Source organism: Grammomys surdaster, unplaced genomic scaffold (genome assembly GCF_004785775.1).
Source record: "Grammomys surdaster isolate TR1022 unplaced genomic scaffold, NIH_TR_1.0 340, whole genome shotgun sequence".
In the NCBI taxonomy this organism is placed as follows: Eukaryota; Metazoa; Chordata; class Mammalia; order Rodentia; family Muridae; genus Grammomys; species Grammomys surdaster.
Window position 1 is genome coordinate 345,863 of NW_021604759.1, and position 20,452 is coordinate 366,314.

General features: G+C 40.3%; 1 protein-coding gene across 1 annotated transcript; it reads right to left on the reverse strand.

Annotated features, from left to right (window-relative positions):
- Window positions 1-281: 281 nt before the first annotated feature.
- Window positions 282-1,235, reverse strand: LOC114630498 (olfactory receptor 2T29-like). Its single transcript, XM_028778735.1, has one exon. It carries the CDS (start codon window positions 1,224-1,226, stop codon window positions 282-284), a length of 945 nt encoding a protein of 314 aa, XP_028634568.1. The 5' UTR covers window positions 1,227-1,235.
- Between the last annotated feature and the right edge of the window lie 19,217 nt (window positions 1,236-20,452).

Below are 20,452 nucleotides of genomic sequence, written 5' to 3' on the forward strand. Positions count from 1 at the left end.
TCAGTTGAAAACATCATGACCATTTATTGCTCAATATGACATGCATTTTGAATGTTAACATCAAAGTACCACAAAATAAAATAACCATTATTTACTTCACAAAATGTAACAAAGACAGAATAAAAATAGAGTTTGTGAATGGAGGAGAGGTACATAAGAAATATTAGGAATAGACAAATGAGTCTTTAAAAAGGGATGAATATGAATGAGACATGAAGAATCAGGAATAAGTTCAGCATGAGACCTGGAAAAATAGATGTGTGAAAAGAAAATATGCATTCCTAATTGTTTACTTCAGGAAAGAGGAGTTTTGCACCCAACAATTTCTTAATAGCCTCTATGACCTTCTTATTTCTAAGACTATATATTAGTGGGTTCAACAGAGGAGTGAGTATTGTGTAAAACACACACACTACCATGTCCTTCTCAGGGGTGTGGAGGGAGGCAGGGAGCATATAGGTATATATAGCAGCACCATAGAAGAGGATGACCACAGTCATGTGGGAGGAGCAGGTGGCAAGGGCCTTCTTCCTGCCCTCTGCCGAGTTCATCCTGAGAACAGTGAGGAGGATGCATGAATAAGAGGCTGAAATGACTGCTACAGGGATGAGAATCATAAGCACACAGCACACATACATGAGGGTCTCATAGAGCCAGGTGTCTGAGCAGGAGAGCTTTGTCACAGCACGAACCTCACAGAAGAAGTGGTAGATTTCCCGGGATCCACAGAATGGGAAGGTCATGGTAGCAGGGGTGAACATGAAACCATCAAAGGATCCCAGGAGCCAACAGGCAGCTATCAGGAGAAGACATACCCTGTGGTTCATGAGGACAGGATACCGGAGTGGATGGCAGATGGCCACATAGCGGTCATAAGACATGGCAGCTAGAAGCAAAAATTCTGACCCTCCTAGTGACAGGTACAGGAACATCTGCATTCCACAGGCAGCAGCTGAGATCTTTTGGCTCCCCAGGACCTGGTCCATGAGCATCTTGGGCACAGTGACAGAAATGTACATCATGTCCATGAGGGACAACTGGCTGATAAAAAAGTACATGGGTGTGTGGAGGTGAGTGTCAGAGAGTATCAGCAGGATCAGGAGGGCATTCCCAGACAAGGCCATCAGGAAAACCACAAATATGACCACAGCAAGCAGGGCAGGGTGTTTAGATTGACTGAAGAGTCCCACCAGGGTGAAATCTGACTGTTCAGTGTAGTTGTTCATCCAGGTTTTGATGTCCTTGGGTGTTTCCTAGGCAACCAAGAAGCTTTGGTGTTAGTGAGTACCTACTGATCAACACAGAAGCCTAGTGGGCTGAGAAAGTTCTCTGGGATTGTAGATCTGAGAATGATAATCTGTATAAAATGTAAGAAAATTGAAAAGGAATTCATACATGTCATTAGAGCCATAACAACTCATATTGGAGCTATCACAGTTCATGATGGTGATCCTTCTCGTGACAAAGAGTGTTCTCTGTCACCAAGTCCTTCAAATCTGCAGAAGGTTTTTGTTCTTAATAAGAAATGTGAATCATTGATAAAAGCAAACAAACAAATAAACAAATATCAAACAATTGTAGTGAGAGTAAATGCAAACAAGCAAACAAGCACATTATTAAGAAAATTAATGAATATACAAGTTATTGTTAAGAACTAGTGCAGAGCTGCTTCTAATATTCACACAATATGGAATGCACTCTTTAGTTTAGTATTCATTCAGAATGCGGTTTTTAAAAGAATATAGTAAAATATCTTAACTGAATAATGCATACAGTGTAGTGAATATGAAGAGTACCACATATATTTGTTTGGATAAATAAATGTTCTTTAAACATACATTCATACAAACATATTCATATGAAAATATAGACATAAGAATACACATAATATACTCACTTATATTATCCTGGTTAAACAGTGGGAAGAATCACCCTTTTCTGGTCTCTGCTTCTCCAAGTTCATCTCCTCACAGGATGTCCATTTGCTCTAATCCTCAGAGGAGACTGAGGGTTTAGCAGTCACTGCTGGTTGCCAGGCCAGGCTGTGGCAGCAGCATCTGTGTGGACTGTCAGCCACTTCCTCATGGACTCTGAGAAGCAGAGAGAGCACAGCCCTGAGCTGTTCCTGAGAGCAGTTCACTGTTGCATCAGCTCACACTCACAGATGGCCTCTGTGTTAGATGCTGAGAGAAATCCAGAGACACTTTAACCTTGCTTGCACTGAACAAGGTCAGTGTTCATCTATGCTGGGAAAATAGTACCTGAATGAAAAATAAGTTTGAAGGTTTCAATACGTACAAAATAGTAAGAAACAGCATAAGACAGAATGTATCCAGCCTCAGAAATGCATCTTCCGTTTGTACTTTTAAGTCAGGAGATTTTTAGTGTTTTTTATTTCTGAACTAATAGATACTACACTTTGATAGCTCAAAGAAATAGGAAGAAAATGAAATCACCTCTTTCTGAGATGTTATCAATAGTTTTGAGGGAGGGGGTTGTTGGAACAGCAATCACAAGTCTCAGCAACACTTTATATCTATGTCAGAATTCTAAAATTAAAAACAGAAAGCCAAACCTGATACTGAAGTCTTAAAGAGCCATACTATGCCTGAGCTGCTGCTGATGTAGAGAAAGACAAGCTTCCGCCTTCATATAAATTCCAGACAGATCTGAGACCTATGGGAGGAGATGAGCAGATTATGGCCAGGAAACAGACTGTGAGAGACAGGAGGAAACACGATAGGTTTCCATTCTACAAAAGTGTATTTGTGAAAGGCAGTTCATATCTATTTAAAAATGTAAGCTTTCCAACATTCACCTTATGTCTCCCTGCTGACTCAGTTTATGTTTCTGGACACAGTGAACAACAGAGAGAGACAGGCTGAGAGAAGCTCTGAACACCTTCTGCTGGGTGAGTGGAGGTCAGGAGGCAGGTGAGGGGCAGGAGGTGTGCTGTGCAGGTCAGAGCCCTGTGTTAAGTGTGGACACTGGCATCAGTGTCCCAGGCAGCAGTGAGATCAGGACTGTGGTGTCTGCAGAAGGTTAGGGCTCAGCAGCTCTGTTGTCCTTACCTATGCTGTGCCATTGATGTCATGTGAACAGCTTGGTGCACTGTTAACCCTTTGTATTACTAAGAGTGAAGGCAGAGAGATGACAGAGCAGCATCCCAAGCCAGCAGCATCCCTGAGCCACCCTGGTGCTTCCATGGGACTCACCATGCTTTCTTCTTTTACAGAGGAGAAGCTTGGGGTCTCAGGCATCTGCTTCACTTCATACAACCACTGACAGAATGAGTGCTTACCCTGTGAGTAGGCACAGAGTGGGCACCTGCCTGGGTTCTGTGGGAAATACTATTTCCCTAGGAATGTATAGTTTGATTTTAGATCACTTACTTTCTTTTGCATAAGATAAGATTAAGGTAGTTATTTTTACATTTTTGTAACCCTGAAACAGGCCTACATTTGAAACTAAACAACACAAGACACAGTTCTGGAAAACTACTGCTTTGTCATACAAATACTTAAAAATACAGGAGGAAGGGTGGGTGTGTTGGCAGATGACTACTACAATCCTAGTACTTGTGATACTGAGGCAGGAGGATTACCAATGTAATCAAGGCAAGGCTGGTGGTGTGTGTGTCTGTGTGTGTCGCACAGGTAGGTAGTAGAGAGACCTTGTCTTGAAAATACCAAAAAATAAGTTAATTAAAGTCGAGACATATTTGGCCTGATTCATTAGTTTTAAAAATAATTCAATAAGAAAATAGTAAAGGGAAACCTTACGAAGAAGCCAGGTGTGGTGGCACGTGCTGTTATGTCTAACACTCAGGTGAAAGTATCAGATAGATCTCTGAGTTCGAGTCCTGCTTGACCTACAGAATGAGTGAGTGCCAAGAGAACAAGGTATATACAGAGAAACTCTATCTTAAAACAAACAAACAAACAAACAAACAGTGTTTTTTCCTCACATTAAAAAAGATAATAAAGAATCAACCAAATGGCACAAATAGGGGACAGGCTGCATAGTGACCGATCACCCTGTGCCATGCAGACTCCTGTCAGGTCTTCTCACCATCAAATGCAGCTGCAGCTGTAGCCTGGGCCGAATGGACCAAGGGACAGCAGCCGCTTAAGTGCACAAGGAACAGGAGCCAAGTGACATCATCGCTGGCTGGACTCTACTAATTCTCGGATAAAGATTTTTGTTAATAACTCCCCTCTGGGACTTTAAAGAAGAATGTAATTAAGAGAGCCAGGGATGCTAACAGAAACCTCTGTCATGCCCAATTTAACCTTCTGTTTTGTTTAAGTGGAAAATTGCAGCCATTATTAACAATAACCTAGAATATCACTATCATAAATAACAATCTGGTCTGACTCAAGTCAGCTATTGTACGTCTAGGTCCTTGTTCACTGTGCAGTATTCTCTTCCCTTCCCCTTTCTCTTTCTGTGTATGTGTTCATATAAACTTCCAGTGACTTTTGTGATGTGTTGTTTTACATAGGTATGGATTCAGAAGCTTGAGGTTCAGCCACTGTGTTGTAGACTCTGCCCCTTATAGCTCATAGCAAGGTAAACCACATGACACCTCATCCTTCGTGTGCCATCTTGTCCTCCCCCATCCCATCATCTCTGGGTTCTGTTGTCAGTCACAAGCCATATTCTTTAGAGCTGCCTTCAGTGTAAACGTTCATTTCATTTTCAATAGAGACCTAAAAATTATGCAACATTCTCCAAGTACAAATCTTTGAGATAAAAATGTACATATTCATATTACAGTCAGCCCAGCAAAAGGCACTCTTTAAAAAGTCACACTTGGCCTTAAAATGCAGATAGGTGTGAAGTGTACACTGCATGGTCCAAGCTGGAATAAAAACAGGGTGGTGGGTATAGAAAACCCTACACTCTTGATCTTAGAGCTAAATTGCTCTGAACTTTGTCTGAAGGCTAAAGGTTTCTGATCACTTTCCAACAGCATCGCACTGTTCCCATTCCTTTTTCTTGTCACATAGTGTCCTCTATTCCCTAGGTCACACACGTGAGCTCAGTCCTCTCAGGCACTCTGTGCTAGCCTGCAAATGGAGCAGCGTCCTGACTCCTTCCACACTTAGTTTGAACACAGCCCTGGCTGGACATTGGCAGGGAATGGGGAAAGCAATGGTGTGCTTTCCTGTTGCTGCTGGGCTGGGGCAGCCCCATCAAATGTGGGTGACTTAGCCTGTGTGAGTCTCCAGGCTGTGTCCAGCACCTAACAAAGCTGAGCCAGCGTTGTTAGAACACAGCTGTCTCAGGTGCTGCATTGCATCAGGACAAGGCCTCCGGTAGGTTTAGAGTATCTGGCATCTAATGCAGAGTGAGGGTATATGCAGCTGACAAGGAGGAAACCTTCCACCTCAATGTCACCAGCCTGTCCTACAGATCGTCACTCCTGTGTGACCAAGGTCCTGAATAAACTTCTCCAGCTTGAAAGGTGAAAGTTTTGTAGAGTCCTGGAAAGGACCTCACCTTCACCCTTCCGAAGATAATTTGATAGGAATCTTCCTTCCTTTGTGTTCAAAGTCTTGTAAAACTCTTCAGGGGTTTAGTGAGGTTCACAAATGTCACATTTGTAGCTTTAGTGGCAGCTCCTGGAACCAAACGATGGCTGGCTCCAATTCTGATTCCCTTCAGGTATTCTATCCTGTCACTACTGTCCCCAGGGACACTAGTAATTGATTGAGATCAGTGAAAATAAAAATTCAGCTTCTATTTGTGTATTTGTCTCCAGAGAAGCAAATATTAAAAGGAAATGGCAATAAAAAGTTTTCTTCAGAGAAAGGAGGATTTTTGTACAATAACACTTATGTCTAAATTAAGATGGCCAAAAGCTTCCAGAATGCAAAGGATAAATACAAAGCTGAAAAGCCTACACCGGTCACAGAGGGTCTGAGTCACTTACGTAGAGTATGTAGAAGACGAGCTGTAAAGGTCACTAAGAGATGTGAATCAAAAATTTAAGGTCCAAGTTCAACCAAGCAGCTATTTAAATAGTTAAAGTCCTGTAAAGTTCTTGGTCTTCTCTTGGAAAAAGAACCGATTTAATAAACAGAAGAGGACGTTTATCCTCTAAAACAGTATTTAAACATACAATATAGTTAGCAGTACCAGACAGGTACAACTGATTAACTGTACTTAGAGGCCTATACTGATGTAGGCAGAGGGATTAAAGGGACTGTGATGTTTACTCAAGTCCTTCCAAGTAATTTAGGTTCCAGAGGGCTGTGAGGCACCCTTTAAAAGATCTCTCAGTTCTACTGAGTCACCTGCCCTCTTGTACAAAGGGCCACTGAGGCTCCACAGGGTGGACACTAATCAGTGTACATTCTGCAAAAGAAGAAAGTCAACAAGGAGGGATGTGCTTTCAGTGCTTCCAAAGAAGATTGTGGTCAGAAAGACCCTGACCTATCCCCGACTGATGGGACAATTGGAAAAAAAAGGTCAAAAGACTGAGGGCCTCCTGACTAGTCTAAATTACATAGCCTTAACAGAAATATAAATGTTTATGTTGGCTCTCAGTGTGCTCTTAAAGACCTAACTGGAACTGTAACCATGGAGTAGTCATGAGACATGGCAGCCAGAAGGGAAAATTCTGAAACTATTAGTATCAGGTAGAAGAATATCTTCATCCCACAGGCAGCAGCTGAGATCTTGTGGCTCCCTAAGACCTGGTTCATGAGCATCTTGGGCACAGTGACAGAAATGTACATCATGTCCATGAGGGACAGCTGGCTGATAAAAAAGTACATGGGTATGTGGCTATGGGTGTCACAGAGTATCAGCAGGATCAGGAGGGCATTCCCAGACAAGGCTATCAGGAAAACCACAAATATGACCACAGCAAGCAGGGTGTTTGGATTGGAGACTGTCACCATGGTGAAATCTGACTTTCCAGTGTAGCTGCTCATTTAGGTGGTAATGTCTATGAGTGTCTTCTCAGCCACCAAGAATGCTTTTGAGCTAGCGTCATGTGACCAAGAAAGGACTACTCAGTGTTGTGTGCTTCAAGCTGACTGTGCTGACAGAAGTTCCCTGGGCCTGGAGGTTTGAGGTTTATTACCTATCTGTAATTTAAGAAAATTAAAAAAAAATTCATGTCTGTGGTTAGAACTATCATAATTCCTAGTGAAACTGTTGCATATCAGGGCCAGGTCACATAACACTGCCCTTTATCTAACAGACCAGAGTCTGTCTGTAGGTTCACTTCTCTAGAGTATTATAAACCACTATGCCCAAATGGAAATCAAACTTAGTTTGAGGATTATTTTAACGTGAGGTATGAACTGAAGCTGAACCTCTGTGTATTAAGGATCAAACATGGATTTTTAAACATGATACTAATAGGTTCAGATTTTTTCCTTCTGGCTGCCATGTCTTATGACTACTCCATGGTTACAGTTCCAGTTAGGTCTTTAAGAGCACACTGAGAGCCAACATAAACATTTATTTTTTCTGTCAGGGCTATATTCCATATAATAATTACACAGAAAATGTATCAAATATAATGTGGCAAAATGAATCTGAGACGCTTGAAGGACCTTTGCCCTTAGAGTCACGTGACCCAGAGGTTCTGTGCTGTGTGGAGCGCCTCTCACATGTAGTTCCCAGTAACCAGGAAGAACATGGGTGGAGGATTCACTCATAGACCAGACCCAGCTGTGGGACCAGCCATCCCTTAGGTAGCCAGCCCTCTGTGAACCCTACCTAAAAAGGGAGAATAAAACTTTTCGCTGGTTTTTATTTTGTTTTATTTTTGTTTTTTTTTTTTTGTTTTGTTTTGGCTAAACCTAAATGAAATAGTGGGTCCTCCTAGAACACTGACAGATTCAAGTCAACAAGCATCTGTACATTAGAGAGTTCATGATCACATTTTCCTCAAGAAATGCCTTATGGGTTTGTGCTAATGTCATTGGATCATGAGAGGTTACTGGTTCTCAGGGTGAAGCATATTTTCACATGTGTATGAATTTTGTTTTCAACAAACATCACATGATCTCACCCATCTGTAGATCTTTTTTCTATTTTATTGGATATTTTATTTATTTACATTTCAATGACATCTTCTTTCCCCATTTCCCCTCCCTAGAACTCCCTATCCCATCACCCCTCCTCTTTTTTGCTTTTATACCATTTTAATTAAATGCATGTATTAAGAAGGCTAGTTCTAGGCTGAGGAACTAGCAGTACAATAGATGCAAATAGTCAAGGAACAAGCCAGGCAATAATGACAAATAGTCAAAGAAAAAGAAAGGCAAGAAACCCTATTCCATTAACACTCCTGTGATCACTGCTTCTAAGGGCTTAAAAGGATGACCAAAATATCTGAGCCAACTTCCCTGTCCTAGCCCAAGGTCATTTTCATGTCTGAAGCCTACTTCCTTGTTCTAGCCTAAAATTTAGATTCCTGTCTGAGATTACTTCTTTGTTCTAGCCTAATATCAGATTCCTGCCTGAAGCCTACTTCCTTGGCCTTGGTCAATGTCATATTTCTGTCAAGCAGCCCTTTTCCTTGTCAGATTTTTGCCAAGCAGTGCCAAAGGCTCTCTGCCTCTCCATCTTCTTAAATTCATTAACCAGACTGAGCCTGTCTTAGGTCGTTCTGACAAAAATGCTTTCCTTACCTGTCATGGATTATGCATTATTCAAAGCAATGCATTTATGTTTTAGGTTGGTAAGGCTCTGTGTAGAATCTTACCCGTCCTTGGCTTGCCAGCTTGTTAATTTAATAATTCTGTCTGGGAGTCCATTTTCAGGTTCAAACCATGTACTTTGGCTGCCAACATGTTGATGTTGTTAAAGACAAGGTTTAACAGGATGAGCACGAAGAAAAGTATTCCCAGGACAAAAAGGGTTAGCATGATCAAGCTATATATGCCATTCTTGAAGCTTGACCAAAATAGAAATACTGACCTCAGGCCATGGGTAATTTTATCAGCAGTATCTACCACATCAACACTTAGCAGAGCAGCATTCTTGAAATTCATAAGCTCACTGTGTAATGTTAAAACATCCAGAGAGGTGTTAGAATTATGTCAAATACATTGCAAGTGTCTTTAAACTTTTTCCTAATTATAATGACTACCACTGTAAATTTTAGAATTAACATGAATCCAATGGTATTTGGCATGACACTCAAGATGGATCCTTACCCTTAAATTCTGTACCTCCTTCCAATAATTTGAATAGGATAAAGAGCATCAATCCATTCTTCCAAATGCCTATCTAAATCCTCTTGTATATTCAATACACTAGTAACATTTTTTTTTGCTAAAGCATTAACAAAAGTAGCTGTCTTAATTTCTTGTATTGCAGCAATTGCAGAAGCAGTGATGCTAGCAATAAATGTAATTAAAGCTGTTATACCAACAATAATCAAGCCCACTATCCTCTTGCTTCTGCTTAAAGCCTGACTCATTTCTTCCAGTACTTGCAAGCTATTTTTTTAGAATACCAAGGTTCTGTGATACTCAGGGAACAAAAACAAAAGTTGGTTGATAATCCAGAACCAGACTTCCAATTGAAGACTGTTATTTCCAATATTGAATTGATTTCTAGACCAGTCCATGATTGAGTCTGAATAACTGGTCACATTTAAGAACAATACAAGAGACATTATAACTTCTGTTTTTGATTCTCTGTTTCACAAGGTCTAAAGACTTGAGACAAGGCAACTTGTCCCATCAGGGGTATAGGTAAGCAATGGTGGGTCAGGAACATATGTCCAATACAGCTTCCCAGTCACCATTGTCAGGGCACTCAGCAAGCTCACAGGTCAGCATCATTCTTTGTTCTGGCATCAGAATGTCTCATCTTTCGCTCTGGCAGCCACTATGCTCCTTCAGCATCCTGCAGAAAAAACATAAATATTCCATCTTCCCCATATTTAATACCCAATTGGGATCATGTCTTATGCTAGTATGTGGATCCTTTCCTTTCACCTATGCATAAGTATGTCTAGTTGTAGAGTGCCATAGATACTCACCAGAAAGCTCTGTTGCATCCAAATTAAAAAAAATTAAAATAAAAATAAAAAACATGATTTAAATAAATTTGTGATGTACAGGGATATATCTCCCCCTTTTTTTATTTTTATGAAGATATCGTTTTAAAGTTCCATGGGCCCCTTCCACAATCTTTTTTTCTTGACAATTATAAGGAATCCCAGTAATATGGGTAATGTTAAATTGCTGCCAAAATGTCTCAAATGTTCGACTGTGATAGCCAGTTCCATTATTTGTTTTTGTTTGTTTGTTTTTCTTTTTGTTTTTTTTATTATTGGATATCCCCTTTTCCCACTCCCCCCTACCCTCAGAAACCCCTTAACTCATCCTCCCTCCTCCTATTTCTATGAAGGTGTGCCCCCACCCATTCACTCACTCCCACCTCCCAGCCCTCAAATTCCCCTCTCTGGGGCATCCAGCCTTCAAGGAACCAAGGGCCTCCTCTCCCACTGATGCCCAACAAGTCTATCCTCCTCTACATATATAGCTGGAGTCATGGTTCCCTCCATGTGTGTTCTCAGGCTAGCTGTTTAGACTCTGGGAGCTCTGGTTGGTTGGTATTGTTGCTCTCCCCATGGGGACAAAAGCCCCTTCAACTCCTTCAGTCTTCTCTCTAACTCCTCTACTGGGGACCTTATGGTCAGTTTAATGGTTAACTGCAAGTATCAGCCTCTTTATATGTCAGGCTCTGGCAGTGCCTCTCAAGAGACAGACATATCAGGCTCCTGTCACCATGCACTTCTGGACATACACAACAGTGTTTGCATATGGTGATTGCATCTGGGAAGGATCTTCAGGTGGGGCAGTCTCTGGATGGTCCCTCCTCCAGTTTCTGCCCCACAGATTGCCTCATATTTTCTCCTGTGAGTATTTTGCTATTCCTTCTAAGAAGGACCGAAGCCCCCACACTTTGGTCTTTCTTTTTATTGGGCTTCATGTGGTTTGTGAGTTATGTCTTGGGTATCGTGAGATTTTGGGCTAATATCCACTTATCAGTGAGTGCATACCATGTGTGTTCTTTTGTGATTGGGTTACCTCACTTAGGATGATATTTTCTAGTTCCATTCATTTGCCTGAGAATTTAATGAATTCATTGTTTTTAATACTGAGTAGTACTCCATTGTGTAAATGTACCACATTTTCTGTATCTATTCCTCTGTTGAAGGACATCTGGGTCCTTTCCAGCTTCTGGCTATTAAAAATAAGGCTGCTATGAACATGGTGGGGCATGTGTCCTTGTTATATGTTGGAGCATCTTTTGAGTATATGCCCAGGAGTGATATCACTGGATCCACAGGTAATACTATGTCTGAGGAGCCACCAGACTGATTTCCAGAGTGGTTGTACCAGCTTACAATCCCACTAGCAATGGAGGAGTGTTCCTCTTTCTCCACATCCTAACCAACATCTGCTGTCATCTGAATTTTTAATTTTAGCCATTCTGGCTGGTGTAAAGTGGAATCTCAGGGTCGTTTTGATTTGCTTTTGCCTGATGACTAAAGATATTGAACATTTCTTTAGGTGGTTCTCAGCCATTCGATATTCCTCAGTTGAAAATTCTTTGTTGAGCTCTGTACCCCATTTTAAAATAGGGTTATTTGATTGTCTGGAGTCTAATTTCTTGAGTTCTTTTTAAATTTTGAATATAAGCCCTCTATCAGATGTAGGATTGGTAAAGATCTTTTCCCAATCTGTTGGTTGCCATTTTGTCCTATTGACAGTGTCCTTTGCTTACAGAAGCTTTGCAATTTTATGAGGTCCCATTCATCAATTCTTGTTCTTAGAGCATAAGCCATTGGTGTCCTGTTCAGGAACTTTCCCCCTGTGCCTATGTGATTGAGCCTCTTCCCCACTTTCTCTTCTATTAGTTTCAATATGTCCGGTTTTATATGGAGGTCCTTGATTCATGTGGACTTGAGTTTTGTACAAGGAGATAAGAATGGATTGATTTGCATTTTCCTACATGCTGACATCCAGTTCAATGAGCACCACCTGTTAAAAATGCTGTCTTTTTTTCCACTGAATGGTTTTAGCTCCTTTGTCAAAGATCAAGTGACTATAGGTGTGTGGGTTCATTTCTGGGTCTTCAATTCTATTCCACTCATCTTCCTGCCTGTCTCTGTATCAATACCATGTAGTTTTTATCACTATTGCTCTGTAGTACAGCTTGAGGTCAGGGATGGTGATTTCCCCCGAAGTTCTTTTATTTTGAGGAATAGTTTTTGCTATCCTGGGTTTTTTTGTTATTCCAAATGAATTTGAGAATTGGTCTTTCTTTCTCTGTGAAGAATTGAGTTGGAATTTTGAGGGGGGTTGCATTAAATCTGTATGTTGCTTTTGGCAAGATGGCCATTTTTACTATATTAATCCTGCCAATCCATGAGCATGGGAGATCTTTCCATCTTCCGAGATCTTCTTTGATTTCTTTCTTCAGGGACTTGAAGTTCTTGTCATACAGATCTGTCAGTTGCTTGGTTAGATTCAGAGTGAGGTGTTTTATATTACTTGTGACTGTTGTGAAAGGTGTCATTTCAGTAATTTCTTTCTCAGTCTGTTTATCCTTTAAGTAGAGGAAGGCTACTGATTTATTTAAGTTAATTTTATATCCAGCTACTTTGGTGAAGTTGCTTATCAGGGTTAGGAGTTCTCTGGTAGAAGTTTTGGGGTCACTTAAGTATACTATCATATCATCTGCAAATAGTGATATTTTGACTTTTTCCTTTCCAATTTGTATCCCTTTGATCTTCTTTTGTTGTCTAATTGCTCTGGCTAGGACTTTGAGTACTGTATTCCATAGATAGGGAGAGAGTAGGAAGCCTTGTTTAGTCCCTGATTTTAGTGAAGTTGCTTCAAATTTCACTCCATTTAGTTTGATATTGACTACTGGTTTGCTCTATATTGCTTTTACTATGTTTAGATATGGGCCTTGAATTCCTGTTCTTTCCAAGACTTTTACCATGAAGGAGTGTTGAATTTTTTCAAATGCTTCCTCAGCATCTAGTGATCATGTGGTCTTTTTTCCTTTGAGTTTGTTTATATAGTGGATTACATTGATGGATTTCTGAATATTGAATCATCTCTGAATTTCTGGGATAAAGCTTATTGATCACGGTGGATGATTGTTTTTGATGTGTTCTTGGATTCAGTTTGTGAGAAATTTATTGAGTATTTTTGCACTGATATTCATAAGAGAGATTGGTCTCACGTTCTCTTTCATTGTTTGGCCTTTGTGTGATTTAGGTATGAGCATGATTGTAGCTTCATAGAACGAGTTGGGCAGTGTTCCTTTTGTTTCTATTTTGTGGAATAGTTTGAAGAGAATTGGTATTAGGTCTTCTTGGAAGGTCTGATAGAATTCTGCACTAAAACCATCTGGTCCTGGGCTCTCTTAGTAGGGAGAGTTTTAATGACTGCTGCTATTTAGGGCTTATAGGACTATTTAGATGGTTTTTCTGATCCAGATTTAACTTTGGTGTCTGGTATCTGTCTAGGAAATTGTCCATTTCATTCAGATTTTCCAGTTTTGTTGAGTATAGGTTTTTGTAGTAGGATCTGATGATTTTTTGAATTTTCTCAGTTTCTTTTGTTATGGATCCTTTATCAATTCTGATTTTATTAATTTGGATACTGTCTCTGTGCCCTCTGGTTGGTCTGGCTAACGGTTTATCTACCTTGTTGATTTTATCAAAGATCCAGCTCCTGGTTATGTTGATTCTTTGGATAGTTCTTTTGTTTCTACTTGGTTGACTTCAGCCCTGAGTTTGATTATTTCCTGCCATCTACTCCTTTTAGGTGCATTCGCTTCTTTTTGTTCTAGAGCTTTCAGGCGTGCCGTCAAGCTGCTACTGTGTGCTCTCTCCAGTTTCCTTTTGTAGGCACTTAGAGCTATGAGTTTTCTTCTTAGCATGGCTTTCATTATATCCCACAAGTTTTGGTAGAATGTGTCCTCATTTTCATTAAATTCTAAAAAATCTTTAATTTCTTACCTTATTTCTCCTCTTACCAAGTTATCATTGATTAGAGCATAGTTCAGTTTCCACGTGTATGTGGACTTTCCATCGATTTTTATCATTACTGAAGACCAGCCTTAGTCCATGGTGATCTGTAGGATGCATGGGATTATTTCAATTATCTTGTATCTATTGAGGCCTGGTTTGTGACTAATTATATGGTCAATTTTGTAGAAGGTACCCTGAAATGCTGAGAAGAAGGTATATTCTTTTGCTTTTGAATGAAATGTTCTATAAATATCTGATAAATCTGTTTGGTTTATAACTTCTCTTAGTTTCACTGTGTCTCTGTTTAGTTTCTGTTTCCATGATCTGTCCATTGAGGAGAGTGGGGCATTGAAGTCTCTCACTATTATTCTGTGAGGTGCAATGTGTGCTTTGAGCTTTTATTTCTTCTATGAATGTGAGTACCCTTGCATTTGGTGCATAGATGTTCAGAACTGAGATTTCATCTTGGTTGATTTTTCCTTTGACGAGTATGAAGTGTACATTCTTATCTTTCTTGATAACTTATGGTTGAAAGTCTATTTCATTTGATATTAGAATGGCTACTCCAGCTTGTTTCTTGGGACCATTTGCTTGGAAAATTGTTTTCCAGCCTTTTATTCTGAGATAGTGTCTGTCTTTGTCACTGAGGTGCATTTCCTGTATGCAGCAAAATTCTGGGTCCTGTTTAAGTATCCAGTCCATGAGCTTATGTCTTTTTATTGAGGAATTGAGTCTTTTGATGTTATGAGAGATTAAGGAAAAGTGATTGTTGCTTCTTGTTATTTTCATTATTAGAGGTGGGGTTATGTTTGTGTGGCTATCTTCTTTTGGGTTTGTGGGAAGAAGATTACTTTCTTGCTTTTTCTATGGTTTAATTTTTCTCCTTGTGTTCATGTTTTTTCTCTATTATCCTTTGTAGGGCTGGATTTGTGGAAAGATATTGTGTAGATTTGTTTTTGTCACAGAATATTTTAGTTTCTCCATCTATAGTAATTGAGTTTTGCTGGGTATAGTAGCCTGGGCTGGTGTTTGTGTTCTCTTAAGGTCTGTATGACAATCTGTCCATGACCTCTTGGATTTTATAGTCTCTGGTGAGAAGTCTGGTGTAATTCTGATAGGTCTACCTTTTTAAGTTACTTGACCTTTTTAAGTTACTTGACCCTTACTGCTTTTAATATTCTTTCTTTGTTTTGTGGATTTGGTGTTTTGATTATGTGATGGGAGGAATTTCTTTTCTAATGTAGTCTATTTGGAGTTTTGTAGGCTTCTTGTATGTTCATAGGCATCTCTTTCTTTAGGTTAGGGAAGTTTTCTTCTATAATTTTGTTGAAGATATTTACTGGCCATTTAAGTTGGGAATCTTCGATTTCTTCTATACCTATTATCCTTAGGTTTGGTCTTCTAATTGTGTCCTGGATTTCTTGGATTTTTTGGTTAGGAGTTTTTTTCATTTTGTATTTTATTTGACAGTTGTGTCAATGTTTTCTATGGTATCTTCTGCACCTGAGATTCTTTCATCTATCTTTTGTATTCTGTTGGTGATGCTGTGTCTATGACTCCTGTTCTCTCCTAGGTTTTCTATCTCCTGAGTAGTCTCTCTTTGTGATTTCTTTATTGTTTCTACTTCCATTTTTATGTTCTGAATCATTTTGTTCAGTTCCTTCACCTGTTTGCTTGTGTTTTCTTGTAATTCTTCAAGGGATTTTTGTGTATCCTCTTTAAGGGCTTCTACCTGTTTACATGTGTTCTCCTGTATTTCTTTGAGGGAGTTATTTATATTCTTCTTAATGTCTTCTATCATCATCATCATGAGAAATGATTTTAAATCTGAATCTTGCTTTTCTGGTGTCATGGGGTATTCAGGACTTGCTATGGTGGGAGAACTAGGTTCTGATGATGCCAAGCAACCTTGGTGTCTGTTGTTTATGTTCTTACTCTTGCCTTTCGCCATCTGGTTATTTCTAGTGCTACCTTCACTCACTGTCTCTGACTACAGCCTGTGTGTTCTGTTATCTTGGTTGTGTCAGAACTCCTCAGAGTCCAGCTGTCTCTGTGATCCTGTGATCCTGAGATCCTGGTTGTGATAGCTCCTGGGAGTCAGGCTACTCCTGGGCTCCTGAAATCCTGGTGTGCCCAAGCTTCTGAGATCCTGTGATCCTATTATCCTATGTTCCTGGGCATGTTAGAGCTCCTGGGAGTCCAGCCTCCTCTGGGTTTTGGGGTATTGGGTGCAGAGCTGAAGCCTTAGTACTGCTCCAGGCACAGGCACAGACCTGAAGGGACCCATGCCATTGGCCTTGAGAGAGTTCCTAGGTCCCCATGGGTCCCAAATTACTCCCTCTTTGGGAGAGGGGACATTGCAGCCTACTCACCTACACTCCTGGGCCTGTTAGAGCTCCTGGGAGTCCAGCCTTCTCTGTGTTTGTGGGGATTGGCTGCAGAGCTGAAGCCTTCATCTGTAGATCTTATTGTTGAATCTTTTAATGTGTGTGTTTAATTTGGAGAATCTGCCGAATACTGGAAACTGGGAATTACTGATTGGTGGGAAGGAAGCAAAAGATCTTAAGGGATGGGGACAGTAGGGTATAGTGGGATAAAGGACAAAGGACTAACTGGGAAGGAATTTGAAGTGGGGAGAGGATGAGAGTGAGGACAGAGATGGGAATCCCCAACATTAAGGTTGTTTCAAAAGGCCAAACAGAATCCTGGCATTCTTCTCTACGGATTTATATAGATGTATGTGCTCTACTCAGGGGACATAACTGCTAGGAGCTATGGACTGCCAAATAACCTAGAGCCAAGTATAGGTTATCTTATCTTGAGTTGTTTGCTGGCAGACAAAGTCCTGCAGACTGCCAAAGCAACATAGGCTATTGCTGTTGCTCTTGGTTTTCCTCTAGAACTTGATGGTAAGACCCCAGTGCTGAAGAATCCATACACATTGCTCACAAAACCTGGGAAAATCATGTTGGAAATGATCATGGAATTTTAGTTCATAGTATCAGAAGCTTGTAGATGCTTCTGTTTATCTGTACCCAAAGCCTATACAACCCCTTAAGATGCCATGAAAGCTAGTTAGCAGGGAGCAAGGCTCCTGGTGAGTATGGCCTGGCTTCTCCATATCCCGTGACCCTCTTCAGACTACGGATTTAGTCAGGTGACGTAATATAAATATTTACATTTTCATTGAAGCCTTTAGTACTTGTAAAGTGTTATGTAATTTGCATGTCAATATTTAAAGTGAAACAAATAGCTTTAAAGAATATGGCTTGTGACTGACTGACCTCAAGCACAGGGATCATGGGGTGGGGAGAGGATAAGATGGCACATGATGGAGGGGCCGAGAGGCAGCACCTATGACAGAGCAGCTCAACTCTGAACTTTGGCATCTACACTTGTGAAAACTACTGGAAGTTTATATGAACACACACACACACACACACACACACACACACACAGAGAGAGAGAGAGAGAGAGAGAGAGAGAGAGAGAGAGACAGAGACAGAGACAGAGACAGAGACTGAGAGAGAGAACACTAACCAACTGTACAAGTGGCCAAGCCTATGGCCATGCATTAGCTAATTTGTGTGTTTCATGCTTGAAGTCTATTGACAATGTTGAAATTTCAGATCATTGTTAACTCTGGTTACAATTCCATTTTTACAAATCTAGAAGAAAAAAAAGACACAAAGATAAAACTGCAGCTGTGTAATGGTGCTATCTACCAGCTGTTGTTATCGCTATTAATTATATCTTCAAAGTCTCAAAGGAACATTATTTACAAACTCCCGCCACACCATCCTTTAATGAGAAGAATCCAGTCAGGGATGACATCACTTTCCTCCTATTCTGTGTGCACTTAAGCAGCCACTGCCCTTGGTCCACATGGCCAAGGCTGCCGGCAGCATCTGGGGTGAGTTGGATCTGACAGGAGACTCCCCAGGAGTCACTACCCTTGACTTAACATCTGCTTTCAGAATCTTCTATCAGTTCTTGAGAATATTTGTTTGATTTTCCTCTACTTGTTTTCTGCAGAGAAACATTTACTTCCAAAAACTTCAAATACTACTTATTAAACAGATTTAACATGTTTTATTTATAACCATTTAAAAACAGAAGAACATGTATGTATCTTTCTTATCTTATTGGCATGCATTAGCTGTCTTGGGACTAGAAGCTTATAGAGGGTCACAGTCACACTAAGAATTATGTTCTCCTCCTGTCTTTTTGGTGATGAAAGGTGGAGGACTTTGTCTAGATTGAGCTGTAGACTAAAAGAACTGAGACAGGAGCATGCCCCGTGTCCTCCCAAAGGATGAAATGTACATCTGTTGGTCAGTTGATTTTTTTTTCCTGTTAGGCACACACTCTGAAATCTGAGTTTTTCCCTCTGTAAATGAAGAAAACAAAGTCAATAGATGACTTAGGTTCCTGGGACAATGTGCTGTAAGAAGGAGTCAGAGTGGACTCGGACGCTGCTGGCTCCAGTAGCTTGGGGTGACTGTACCAGTGAGTTCAGGGGTTACCTGTAAGTAAGCTCCAGTGTGAAGCTGGATCTGGCTGTCCACAGGAGATGCAAACTAGAGATTGGGGGCAGGATTGAATAGGCTGTAATCACCATATATGCCCCAGAGACCGTGACCCTAGTCCTTTTGTCCTGGGTGTCTTAATGTGAGAAACTCCAATTTAACAGTGGGCAACACTAAATTTTTTTGGCAGATGAATATCAGGATTAGTTTAGGAAACTCTCACAGTGGTGTATCTCTACAGTTGGCAGTTTTTTCCTAAATTTTCCCTGCCCTGTAATCTGAGCTAAATGCTTCGTGGGGAGAGGAGATATTTCTTCTGTGTTGGTGAGAGCGACCATAACCTAACATTTACCATTTTAGATACCAACAGGTTGGCAGAGGGAGCTGGTGGCATGGCTACGTGGTTAAGAGCATTTGTTGCTTTTTCAGCAGACCCAGGTTCTCCTCTCAGCACCCACACGGCAGCTCACAGCCACCTGTAACTCCTCTTCTCGAGGATCTGGCACCCTCTTCTCCTTGGGTAGCAGGGACCCATGTAGTGTAGATACACACAAGCAGGCAAAACAAACACACATACTAAAATTAAAAAAATCAGAGAATTTTTATGTTGAAAATTCAATGTGTTTAAGGAATCATGGCATAAGCTGTATCTGACTTCAGAAAGGCTAGGTGTACCTTGTGCCTGTTGCTTTTCTGTTCTGTAGCCCTTTAAACATTTGATTTTATCATTTTTATTTATTGTCTTGAATAGATTGGCAGAAGCCTCTTTAAACACTGTCAAGTTTAAAGTCTCCTTGGCATGATTTTGGAGTCTAACTCAGACTCCAGCTATCATCATGGAGCACAGGGAGCCAGAGGCATCTCAGTGGTACCCAGTCTTCTTTCTGCCTTTTGGATTCCAAGAGATAGAGATTGTGATGGGCAGCAAAGCAGATGATGCTGTAAGGACAGCCTGGTCTGGCGACCACAGTCACCTCTGATCCTACAGATTTAGAGCACACAGTGAGGATGTGAGGAGATAAACTTGAAGAGGCCCAGACTTACACAGGTGAACTTTTCTGCTAATCAGGGCTAAATGTGTAAATATTTTTACATATATACATATATATATATATTATAAAAATAATATATAATATATATTATATGTATTTGTAAATTCCAATGTTCATAGAAATGCTTATCTAAATACATATTTAAGATTTTACACATTTATACAAAATAAGCATACTTATAAACTCATAGAAAATTTCAAATACTAATTCTTAATTTGGCTTATACATTTGTTATTTGAAGATTTTCCCTTATTTCTTTGAAAACTAAATCCTTAATATTTAACCTGGAGAACAAAATACAAGAAAATACTATTACCCATCTCTGAGATGGCTATCCATGATAGTGAGTTCTTAACTCTGTAACTGTGTGTGTGTGTGTGTGTGTGTGTGTGTGTTGTGCTCCTCCATTTTTATCTTGGGATACTGAAAGAAACATTTATTGTTTTCCTTTATTTAACCTTGGCAAAATCAGAAGGCAAGGTTATCACCATCATCATCATTGTCATCACTACCACCGTCATCTTCAGTAGCATTATTTTAGGTAGAGCAGACGGAGGGTTGCTAGGTTGAGAGATAGCAGGAATGGTGGCACTATTTAGCAGCTTAGTGGGTTCCTTGCCCCAAGCTTCTTAGAGTTCTGAGTGTTAGTCCTTCTTGTGTGAAGGTGAGGCTTCTTCCAGGCAGTACATTACCATGAATCACATGTAATTTGCAACTCTTAGATCTTCAGGCCAAAATCACTGAGAACTTACACAGGCAGGTTGAGGCACAAATCACTGAGCACTTATCCCTATGACACTAACCCCAAAGTGTTCTTGGTTGCCTAGGAGACACAC